Source organism: Heloderma suspectum, chromosome W (genome assembly GCF_057233095.1).
Source record: "Heloderma suspectum isolate Gila_16-S chromosome W, 16-S_ref, whole genome shotgun sequence".
Lineage (NCBI taxonomy): Eukaryota > Metazoa > Chordata > Lepidosauria > Squamata > Helodermatidae > Heloderma > Heloderma suspectum.
The window spans coordinates 59,424,877-59,437,460 of NC_139475.1; the positions used below are offsets into that span (position 1 = coordinate 59,424,877).

The 12,584-nt window shown below is 45.6% G+C and overlaps 1 protein-coding gene across 1 annotated transcript in view; it reads left to right on the forward strand.

Moving 5' to 3' along the window:
• Positions 1-12,584, forward strand: part of LOC146334064 (receptor-type tyrosine-protein phosphatase S-like) — a 256,868-nt gene that overhangs the window by 139,279 nt on the left and 105,005 nt on the right. Inside the window, 2 exon segments of the mRNA XM_084824914.1 lie at positions 5,487-5,644; positions 7,989-8,000. Coding sequence (XP_084681040.1) covers positions 5,487-5,644; positions 7,989-8,000 — 170 coding nt within the window.

Here is a 12,584-nt window from a genome sequence, read left to right on the forward strand (position 1 = left end):
TGTCCTTGCTCATTTTGATCGATGGGAACTGTTGATAATAAATGTTTATCTTCCCCCTCAAAAGAAGAAATTACAGACTGGGGAAATTTGGGCAGAATTTGAAACATACGTAGCAGATCTGCTCCAATCCTATCCCAATACATATGCGATTTTGGGAGGAGACTTTAATGCCAGGATGGGTCCCAGTGATCATGCCCTATATTCCCAGCAAAAAGCTTATCCCCCTACACCTAGTATAAATGGCCTTCCATTTACTCGACAATCTAAAGATATAAAATCTAACTATTCTGGGCTCTTACTACATCAATTGACTACAAGGCTCAACCTGCACTCCCTTAATGGTGCATTCGGGAAAGACCATCCAGCGGAATTCACCTATCGGGCGGGAACCAGAATGAGGGAAATAGACTATCTCATTGTATCAACAAACTTGATTCCCTTTTTGAAGGACATGGAGGTCGTCCCAAAACTTCACAGTGATCATCTCCCGGTCTTATTGACTTGGAAAGCCCCGCACCCCTATCTACAAAGTGCCAATCTCTATATGCCTATGATACTCCCTGAGGGGGAAGCTTACTGTCGTGTCCAAGGGACCCCAAGGATGGACATGGAATTACGGGCCATTCTTGCATCAGACAACATTCAAAACATTAGGACATCTCTAATACGTAACACCCAAATAATGAGCCCGGTGGAATTATATCAGGAGTTAGCCCGAGAATTGAAACAAGCCTTCACTCGGAGAGTAAGGGTGCCTCAACCACGGCACCATCCACGGCACCACCCTTGAAGCCCTGGTTAGATAGGGAATGTGTTCAAGCAAAAAAAGCCTTACAGAAGGCCTATCAAAAGTATAAATTTAGTTCTGATCTGAAGGCGGCTCAAGATCTTCTTGAACAGAAAAAATCCTACAAACAGCTACTGATACAAAAGAGAAAAAAAAGGCTTGGAAGGAGAACTCTGCGAAACTGATTCAAGCAGCCAAATCTAAGGATCCGACCATATTCTGGCGGTTGGTAAAGAACTTGCCAATTTGTGCACCAACATTGCCAGACTGCTATATTCATCTAAGGGCTTGGGAGAAGCATTTCCATCAATTATACAAGGATTCTGACGCTGCCCATGTGGCCTGGAATATTGCGCTTGAAGATGCTCCGCCTTGGCCCCCGGTCCTGGCTTCAGAAATCTATGATCTAGTTGCCCAGATGAAAACGGGCAAAGCACCGGACGAAGATCTGATCCCTCCAGAGGTGGTCAAAAATAACTTAGAATGGTGGGGCCTGGCTCTAGCATCGCTGTTCTCCTACATTGACATGACTGGGCAGACACCAGAAGATTGGGGCTCTGCCATTATCGTTCCTATATTCAAGAAGGGAGAGACGACCCTGCAAATTACAGGCCCATCAGTTTATTAAGTACTATCGGTAAATTATACGCCAGGCACTTATATAGGAAGCTGAAAGACTGGCTGGAACAGGATATGATATTGGCGGAGGAGCAGGCAGGCTTCAGGGAGAGTCGCTCTACCATAGATCAATGCTTGGTACTACAGCATCTCATCGAGAAATACAGCTCAAACAAGGTCATCTTGCTCTATGTAGCCTTTATAGACCTTAAGGCAGCTTTTGACTCTATCTCGAGGGTCAAACTATGGAAGAAATTAGAGGCCTCCACCATTGATAGGCACCTGCTCCTACTCATTCAGACTCTATATAGGGACACCTCCCTTAAGGTCAGATGTAGTGCTCACAGCCACCTTACAAAGGCTGTTCCAACACAAAAAGGGGTCAAGCAAGGCTGCATTCTCGCCCCACTTTTGTTCAACTTCTATATCAATTCAATGGTAGACCAGCTAAACCATACCGATTTTCATCCCCCCAAAATTGCGGGGAGGCATATAACCACTTTACTATATGCAGATGCTGCTGCTATTATCTCAAGGACTCCAATTGGGCTTACAAGAGCATTGCGGAAGTTGACTGAATACTGTGAGGAAGAAGATCTGATGATCAATTATCAAAAAACAAAAATCATTACTTTTGCAAAATACCAAAAATCAGATCATGGATGATAAACCAGCATAAGATTGAGCAGGTTTCCCAATTCAAATATTTAGGGGTAGTCTTCCAAGCAAATGGTTCCAGGAAGGCTCACGGCGAATATGTAGCATTAAACGCACAGAGAAGCTCATCAGCAATAGCACAATTTCTGAGAACAAAAGGCAACCACTATATTCCTTTAGCCCTCCAATTATACCAAGCAAAAGTACTAGCGCAATTATTGTACGGCTCTCAATTGGGGTCTTTCCCGAATACCGAAACATTAGAACGTGTAGAATCAAAATTTTTGAGGGCACTATTGGGTGTTCCTAGGGATGTCTCCAATGCAAAGATAAGCTTAGAGGCTGGCCAGATCAAAATTGAAGCTAGGGTCTGGGTGGCTATTCTTGTGTACCGGCTTAGACTGTCATATTTTCCTACTGGCCTTGCCCCACTAATTTTGCAAGACGATTTTAAATCCAATTGGATTCAGTCAACTGAACAGAAAATAGCTTTCTTGGGGCTTCCCTTGTGGACTTTATTAAATATGGGTTTTGATCAGGCAATGGAGACTATCAAGCAGCGCATTGCAGATATTGAGAGACAAAGTGACCTCAATAGTGCCCCAGAATTCTATCTCAGGGAGGACTATAGATACATCGTAACAGCTGCACCCTATCTTGAACAACTGGAACTGCATAAACGTTGTTGTTGTTGTTCAGTCGTTCAGTCGTGTCCGACTCTTCGTGACCCCATGGACCATAGCACGCCAGGCCTTCCTGTCCTGCGCTCTCTCCCGGAGCGTGCTCAAGTTCATATTCATTGCATAAACATAGAAGGGCATTTACCTTGGCCCGCCTAAATGGACTCCCCCCGGCAGTTTTGGAGGGACAGTACAAAAAGATCCCCTGGTCAGACTGCCTCTGCCCCTGTGGCATGGAACAGATAGAAACTACAGAGCACGTTTTGCTGTGGTGTATATTTTATAGAGATATGCGTGCTGCACTCATCTCCCCACTGATGAATCGCTTTCCGGGACGTACAGGACAACAATATGCCTACATATTGTTGTCTGACACTAATTCGACATTTACATATAGTGTCGCCAAATTTTTTGCAGCTGCGATAGGGGTTCGAGGAAGGATGCTGAGGGAGCTCGGACTTACCTAGTTGGATGGAAGACAAAGTCTGGGGAGTAATGCCATTCACCCAATATGGCTGATATGCATTACATTAGTACTACACTGTGTGGAGGTGTCTATTAACTTGATTGGGGATATGTGGCAGATAATTTTAATGTAGTTCCTTTTTTGAGCTGGTCTTTGACCGTAATAAAGTTTTATTCTATTCTATTCTCCCTGGTCACCACCTGCCAAACTGGGGTGGGGGTGGGGGCTTTAGATTACCTACCCATCCAGGCAGATTGATATAGAGCAGAGGTCCCCAACTGCTTTGTGTCAATGGGCACATCTGGAATTTTGAGAGTGTCATGGGCACTCTCTCAAAATGGCTGCCATGGTGGGCATGGCTGGTCACAACACACTAATTTCCCAGAAGGCAACTAGTAAGACTAAAAGAAAAGTCATTTGCCCAAGATCTTAAGTCTTAAGAGGTGGGGTCTGAGCTCCAAAACACAAAACCACTCTTTTGAACCCAAATAAAGATGGTGCTGGAGGGCAGGACTTTGCTTTGCAGCAAGCCAGCCTCCCAGTTTAATTTTTTTTTTAAATCGTAAGAAATAAAATTAAAATCAGGAGGGGCAGGGAGGCTAGTGGGCGCCAAGGGCAGTGTCTGCAGGCACCACGTTGGAGACCCCAGAGGAAGGCAACCAGGATGGTGAGAGGTCTGGAAGCCAAGTGCTATGAGGAATGGTTGAAAGAGCTGCATGTGTTTAGTCTGGAGAAGAGAAGATTCAGGGGAGACATGAGATGATAGCAGCCTTCAAACACCTGAAGGGCTGTCATGGAGAAGGTGGAGGAAACTTGTTCTCTGTTGTGAGTAGAAATGGCTGGGGAGCAGATTTTGGAAAAAACATTAGGTGAAAATTCCTAATGGTAAGACCTGTTCAGTAGTGGGACAGACCACCTTGGGAGGCGACAGTGGGCTCTTCTCCTCTGGAAGAACTGAAGCAGCAGCTGCGTAGCCATCTGTCAGGGGATACTGTAGGGGGTGGACTGGATGACCTCAAAGGTACCGTCCAATGGTATGGTTCTATATGATAGATGTTTCTTTAGGTGCTTAGGACCTAAGCCATTTAGGGCATTAAAGGTCAGCAACAGTGCCTTGAACTGGACCCAGAAATAAACTGACCTCCGGTGGATTTCTTTTAATTCTGCTGAGATGTATTCCCAACAGGCTGCTCCGGTTGTTAGGTGTTTACACAGCTCTTATCTGAATTATTTCGTGTCCATGACCTGAACAAACAAACGAACAAGAGAGACATTTTGAGGGGCAGTTGAAAGTGATAGTGCAGTATGATTTTTTTAAAAAAACTGTATTATTTTTCTTAACATAATATCCTGCTTTTCCTTATCTGACGATAACCCAAAGCAGCTGCAAAGTCAAAAGCCGTAAAGAACATCCCAGATGTACTACAAAATGTAGAAACTACAGCAGTTTAAAAAAATAACAACAGGCATTGATAGTTAGGACTTTTTAAGCTTAGAAAAATGACGGATGTGGAGAAAGTAGATAGGCCTCTTTCCTAATATTAGAACCCAATCGCGTCATCCATTGGAGATGAATGATGGGAAATTCAGGACAGATAAAATGGAGGACTTCTTCACACAGAATATTTTTAAACTGTGGAATTCATTAACACAAGATGTAGTGATGGCCACCAACTTGGATAGTTCTAAAAGGGGATTAGACAAATTTGTGGAGGATCAGGCTATCAATGGCTACTAGTCATAATGGCTATATGCTGCCTCCAGTATCAGAAGCCTCCCAGTCCCAGTAGCTTTTGCTCTCATTTCCTGTTTGTGGGTTTCCCACTGGGGCATCTGGTTGGCTGCTGTGGGACTGGAACACCGGACTAAAGAGGCCTTCAGTCTGAGCCAGCAGGGCTATTCTTATGTTCTTATGAAGATACCGTTTAATCGCAGCAGCAATAACAGCAGAACAGCATAATCAGAAACACTACAAAATATCAGGTCAAAATCTAAAAGCAGCAATCATGATGAGTCAATTTAGAACTTTCCACCGAGGAGTGGGGCTTGATTTCTCCCCTCCTTAACGGTCTCTGCTGACACTCGTAGTTGCTGACCTAAATCCAAATCAAACTGAATTTAATTGATTACCTATCACGAGTCTCTTCTTTCTGTCTCTTTCTTGGCTAATGTTGCCACATGAGATGACAGATGTAAATACTGCTATTGTTGTTCTATTTATATACCACCTTCCTATATTTGTATATATTCTGCCTCCTCTGTTTGATCTCTCTGTCAGGTGTATGCTGCCAGTCCATTCTCCAACCTGATCCAGATAGACAGCTCGGATCCACAGCCAAAGATTGAAGGAGAGGAGGGGCTGATCTGGGTTATCGGGCCGGTCTTGGCCGTGGTGTTTATTATCTGCATTGTCATTGCTATCCTTCTGTACAAAAAGTAAGAGTGCATGTTTGAGTATCTATAGCTCCAATCTGTGTGTGTTTTCCCCACACTGCCTGGTGGGGTGGGGGGCTTCCCCTCCTCTGAGGGGCACCAAGACCTGCCCCAGACAGGGACAAGATGTTAGGAGACTTGCTTTAAAATGACCCAGTGCATGGAATATTCCTCGTGCTCAGAATTTATGCCCTGGTTCATACGTTCGCCAGGATGGCACAGCCCACTGGAACACCAAGCTCAACCCCTTCCTCTACATCAGGAGTGGGCAACCTGGGACCCTCCAGGTGTTCTGGATCACATTTCCCATAATCCCTTACCATTGGCAATGCTAGCTAGGGCTGGTGGGAGTTTTAATCCAAAACATCTGGATGGTGCAAGGTTGCCTATCCCTGACATACATCATGCAGATAACATCTAAGGGCCAAACTGCAAGTTGTGCCATTCAGACTTTAAAAAATTGCTTAAGGATGCAATCCTATGTATGTTGAGATGGAAAAAAAGCCCTACAACTCCCAGCATGCCCCAGCCAGCATGGGTGGCTGGGGCATGCTGGGAGTTGTAGGACTTTTTTCTGTCCAAACATGCATAGGATTATGTCCTAAGTTGATGACTTTTATTTTTAAGGAAATAACCGTGCAGGGCCCTAATTTGGTACCATGCTTCCAACCTGGATCAGGGCCTTGTGCCAGTTTCCCACCAAAAATTCCCAACCCCCTAGTTGCTGTTCCCCCCAAAGGTGCTGCACACAGCACCTTCAGGGGCAAATAGCAGCAGGGGTGCGTGTGGGTTTTTTTCCTAAGCGAAATTAGGAGCACTTTGCAGACCAGGGCCCCATATGGCTGCTTTTCCTTCAAAATAAAAATGGCCAGCTTCAGCAAACACATAATACAGTTCACATGATTCTCCCCTTTCCAAGAAAAAGCTGTCAGAAAGGTAGGCCTGGTTCAAGTCCAGCACCCACAGAACTATAGGGATGGGCCTTATGTCACATCTAGCACACTAATGTGTCCACCAGCAGAGGTACTCAGGCAGAAAAGGCGCTTCTCCACCACTATCTCACCATTTTTTAAAATGGAGATTCCAGGGAACAAATGTTGGACCTTCTACATGCAAAGCAGGTGTTCTACCATTGAGCTGTGGTCACTCCCATAAGAACTGAGGGCTCCTTGTTGAGGAATTGGTCTCTGGCATGATAGAAGGCAATACTCTCTCAGGTCTCCAGAGATTCCTCTAGCTGGAGTTGCCCGGGAATTGAACCTGGGACCTTCTGCGTGCAAAGCAAGTGCTCTGACACTGAGCTATATCCCTTCCCCTAAAAATAAAGTAAGGTTCTGGTCCTCATGGTTCTGAATAAAGAGCTGGTTTAAATGGGAACATAGGAAGGTGCCTTATATATCTAGCTCAGTATTGTCTACCTTGACTGGTAGAGGCTCTCCAGGATTTCAGATGGGGTTTTCCCACCCTACCTGGGGATGTCGGGGATTGAATCTGGGACCTTATGTGTGCAAAGCATGTGCTGGACCACCAGCCTATAAACCTTCCCCATGGAGATGTGGACTCCTGTGTACAGCAGGGTTTCCTAAAGGCTCTCAGTTGCAAGCTTTTGCTGTGCATACCCAGGAATGTTGGAGAAATCCGCTTGAGGGGGTGGAATTCGATGTGTTTTCTTAGGCTCGGCCCTCCCAGACTTCGTTTCAGTTCCCACTGCAACACCCGACTCAATCTGCAGCGAGTTGGGTTAGCTCATGGATTTTCTGGGAATTTTGCACATTTTTTAAAGCTTCTACAATTTGTGCAGATTTCTGAGGAATTTGCACAAATTATGGCTGATTTTGCACAAATTACTGCTGAATTTGTGCAGATTTGGTCGTAATTTGTGCAAGTCACTCAGAAATTTGTACAAATTGCAGAACCCTAAAAATGTGCAAAAAGGTTCCCAGAGTTTGGGAACAGCCCGCAGCTCAGCTTGGAGATGCAAAGCGAGTCATCCACACCGCAGAACATGGTTGAGCGAAAAAAGAACCGGATTTCCCAGCAAGGGATAGCCCTACGTATAACACACTGGCTCTTCCAAAGTGTCCTAGCCTGTACTAGGTGTTATCTACATGGTAGAAGGGAAGGATGGACTCAGGCCTAGGAAATGTATGAACCAGGGTTCTTAGATCACCATGTATGGAAAATGTGTACAGGTCACATGGTGGAGACCCCTGGGTTGTTGGGTGAGGGTTTGGTCAGGGGGATTATAGGTCACTGAGAATAGGTCCCCACGTCTGCCATTCCCTTTCTAACCCTCACATTTGTCTTGTCTTTTCTTCCACTTTTAAAAAAATGCTTCCTTGGACAGCAAGCCAGACAGGTAAGAGTTTAAATGGGGCACTTGGTATCTGTACTGGTGCTGGTGGTAGTCAGGAGCACCTTTAGAAAGCAAAATGCAATAAACAGAACAAACATGGCACCTTAAGATGCGTTTGAACTGCTAAAATGTTGCTAGTGGTGAAATGCCAACCAGCTTTAACACTCAAGAAGAAAAAAGAATAATATTGCAAGATTTCCAAGAATGGGGGAAGGACCAGGCCCACTGGCAACACCCTGTGGCATCTGCCAACGGTCATGCCAGATGGGGATAATAGGAGTTGTTGTCCAATACATCTGGAGGGCACCGAGTTGGGGAAGGCTGGCCTAGAGGGAGTGGTAGGATGGAATGTTTCTGCCCATCTCATGCTTGGGAGTCACCCAGTCACCCCATGTGAGGTTTATTTGCATTTAGTTCAGAACAAACCAAGGAGAGGCCAACCCATTTTCCCAAGCCTTTGGAAGGTAAAGGCTGGGCTTGCTGAGTGGTTGGCTTTACTGGATTGCTGAAATAATTCCTGATTTCAACAGTGAGGTTCATTTTTGGTGTTCTAGTGCTGCTGGGGTTTTTATTTATGTATTATTTATTTATTATTAAATTTATTAATCGCCCATCTGGCTGATCACCCAGCCACTCTGGGCGATGTACAACATACAATAAAACAGTTTAAAACAATAAAATTCTACAGTAAAAACATTTCCTAAAATACCCTAACCCACCCCAAATGCCTGCCTGAACAACCACGTTTTTAATGCACGACGGAAGCTCATTAAAGAGGGGGCATGACAGAGTTCCCTAGGGAGGGAGTTCCACAGAGTGGGGGCCACCACAGAAAAGGCCCTCTCCCTCGTCCCCACCAGTCTAGCTGTCCTGGCTGATGGGACAGACAGAAGGCCATCCGAGGCTGATCTTGTTAAGCGGCCTGTCTGGTGCTGCTGGAGGCGCTCCTTAAGACAGGCTGGGCCGGAACCATATAGGGTTTTAAAGGTCAAAACCAGCACCTTGAATTTGGCCCGGAAAACAACTGGTAACCAGTGCAACTCCTTCAGCACTGGAGTGATGTGATCTCGCCGGTGGCTGCCTTTAATCAGGCGAGCCGCCGCGTTCTGTACCAGCTGCAGTTTCTGAACCGTCTTCAAGGGTAACCCCACGTAGAGCGCAGTACAGTAGTCTAAACGAGAGGAGACCAGGGCATGTACTACCGATGGGAGCAGATGGTCGGGAAGGAAGGGGCGCAGCCGCCGTATCAGATGGAGTTGATACAGCGCTGTCCGGCTCACAGCTGACACCTGAGCCTCCATGGACAGCTGGGAGTCCAAAATGACCCCCAGGCTGCGGACCTGGTCTTTCAAGGGTAGCCGTACCCCATTCAACACCAGGTCAACATCCCCAGCCTCCTCTTGTCTCCCACCAAAAGTACCTCGGTCTTGTCAGGTTCAGCTTATTCCTCCCCATCCAGCCACTCACCGTCTCCAGACATTTGGACAGGGATTCTACGGCCAACCTTGGTGAAGATTTGAACGAGAGGTAGAGCTGCGTGTCTTCCGCATATTGATGACACTGCACCCCAAACCTCCTGATGATAGCCCCCAGCAGCTTCACATAGATGTTAAATAGAATCGGGGAGAGGATGGAACCCTGTGGCACCCCACAAGTGAGTGGCCACGGGTCCGAAGCTTCCTCTCCCAGTGCTACCCTTTTTTATGTTGTGTTTTTGTTTTTTCAAATTCACGTACATGAGGGAGGGAGGGAGGGAGAGACAGAGAGATTATTTGCTGGATTTATATCCCGCCTTTCCACCCTAACAGAGTGCTTAAGTGGGGGAATTTACAATGTGTGTGGGTTTTTTGTTTTTAGAAAATATATCTAAAAGTAATCCCATCAGTGAGAGAGAAGTTCAGTAAATAATTAAAGGCTCTTGTGAGCTCAAAGTGGGCAGCTATACAGGAAGGTACCCATAGCATCTCTGTATGCTCTACAGCACTTTTGTTTGCCCCCTTCCAATCTGTGAGGGTGGAGTGAGCAACTCTGTTGTGGCGTTGTACGGGGTGTGATTGGAATTGTCCAATTGCTCCAGATTGCAGAGACACAATGAAATTTGTTGTTGTTGTTGTTCAGTCATTCAGTCGTGTCCGACTCTTCGTGACCCCATGGACCATAGCACGCCAGGCCTTCCTGTCCTGCGTTCTCTCCCGGAGCGTGCTCAAGTTCATATTCATTGCATCCGTGATGCTATCTAGCCATCTCATCCTCTGCCGTCCCCTTCTCCTTTTGCCTTCAATCTTTCCCAGCATCAGGGTCTTTTCCAGGGAGTTTTCTCTTCGCATTAGGTGGCCAAAATATTGGAGCTTCAGCTTCATTATCTGTCCTTCCAATGAGCACTCAGGGTTGATTTCCTTTAGGATGGACTGATTTGACCTCCTTGCAGTCCAGGGGACTCGTAAGAGTCTTCTCCAGCACCACAGTTCGAAAGCATCAATTCTTCGGCGCTCAGTCTTCTTTATAGTCCAGGTCTCACAGCCATACATTACTACTGGGAAAACCATAGCTTTGATTAGACGGACCTTTGTCGGCAAGGTGATGTCTCTGCTTCTTACTATGCTGTCTAGGTTAGCCATAGCTTTCCTCCCAAGGAGCAAGCGTCTTTTAATTTCATGGCTACAGTCACCGTCTGCGGTGATCTTGGAGCCCAAGAAAGTAAAATCTGTCACTGCTTCCATTTCTTCCCCTTCTATATGCCAGGAAGTGATAGGGCCAGATGACATGATCTTCGTTTTTTTAATGTTGAGTTTCAAACCAGCTTTTGCACTCTCCTCTTTCACCCTCAACAAGAGGCTCTTGAGATCCTCTTCGCTTTCTGCCATTAGGGTGGTATCGTCTGCATATCGGAGGTTGTTGATAATTCTCCCGGCAATCTTAATTCCAACCTCTGATTCATCCAACCCGGCATTTCTCATGATGTACTCTGCATATAAGTTAAATAAGCAGGGTGACAATATGCAGCCTTGTCGTACTCCTTTCCCAATTTTGAACCAATCGGTTGTTCCATGTCTGGTTCTTACTGTTGCTTCTTGACCCTCGTACAGGTTTCTCAGGAGACAGGTAAGGTGGTCTGGTACTCCCATCACTTTAAGAATTTGCCACAGTTTGTTGTGATCCACACAATCAAAGGCTTTAGCGTAGTCAATGAAGCAGAAATAGACGTTTTTCTGGAATTCTCTTGCTTTCTCCATGATGCAGCGAATGTTGGCGATTTGATCTCTAGTTCCTCTGCCTCTTCTAAACCCAGCTTGTACTTCCGGAAGTTCTCGGTTCGCATACTGCTGAAGCCTAGCTTGTAGGATTTTGAGCATCACCTTGCTGGCATGTGAAATGAGCGCAATTGTGCGGTAGTTTGAACACTCTTTGGCGTTGCCCTTCTTTGGAATTGGAATGTAAACTGACCTTTTCCAGTCTTGTGGCCACTGTTGAGTGTTCCAGATTTGTTGGCATATTGAAAGCAGCACTTTAACAGCATCATCTTTTAGGATTTTAAATAGCTCGGCTGGAATACTGTCATCTCCGCTAGCTTTGTTGTTAGTAATGCTTCCTGAGGCCCACTTGACTTCACTCTCTAGGATGTCCGGCTCAAGTTCAGTGACCGCACTATCATGGCTATCAGGGACATTCAGATCTTTCCTGGATAGTTCTTCTGTGTATTCTTTCCACCTCTTCTTAATCTCATCTGCTTCTGTTAGGTCCCTGCCTTCTTTGTCCTTTATCATGCCCGTCTTGGCACAAAACGTTCCCTTGAGATCTCCAATTTTCTTGAAGAGATCTCTAGTCTTTCCCATTCTGTTGTTTTCCTCGATTTCTTTGCATTGTTCATTTAAGAAGGCCTTCTTGTCTCTCCTTGCTATTCTCTGGAACTCTGCATTCAGTTGGGTATATCTTCCCCTTTCTCCCTTGCTTTTCGCTTCCCTTCTTTCGTGAGCTACTTGTAAAGCCTCATCAGACAGCCACTTGGCTTTCTTGCATTTCTTTTTCTTTGGGACGGATTTCGTTGCTGCCTCCTGAACAATGTTACGGACCTCCGTCCATAGTTCCTCAGGCACTCTGTCTATCAGGTCTAATCCCTGAAATCTATTCCTCACCTCCACTGTATATTCATCAGGGATATGATTTAGGTCATACCTGAACGGTTTAGTGGTTTTCCCGACGTTCTTCAATTTAAGCCGAAATTTTGCAAGAAGCAGCTCATGATCTGAGCCACAGTCAGCTCCAGGTCTTGTTTTTACTGACTGTATGGAGCTTCTCCATCTTTGGCTGCAAAGGACATAATCAATCTGATTTCGATATTGACCATCTGGTGATGTCCATGTGTAGAGTCGCCTCTTGTGCTGTTGGAAAAGAGTGTTTGCTATGATCAGCATGTTCTCTTGGCAAAACTCTATTAGCTTTTGTCCTGCTTCATTTTGTACACCAAGGCCATGCCTGCCTGTTATCCCGGTGATTTCTTGACTTCCTACTTTAGCATTCCAATCCCCTATGATAAAGAGGACATCTTTTTTTGGTGTTAGTTCTAGAAGGTGTTGTAGGTCTTCATAG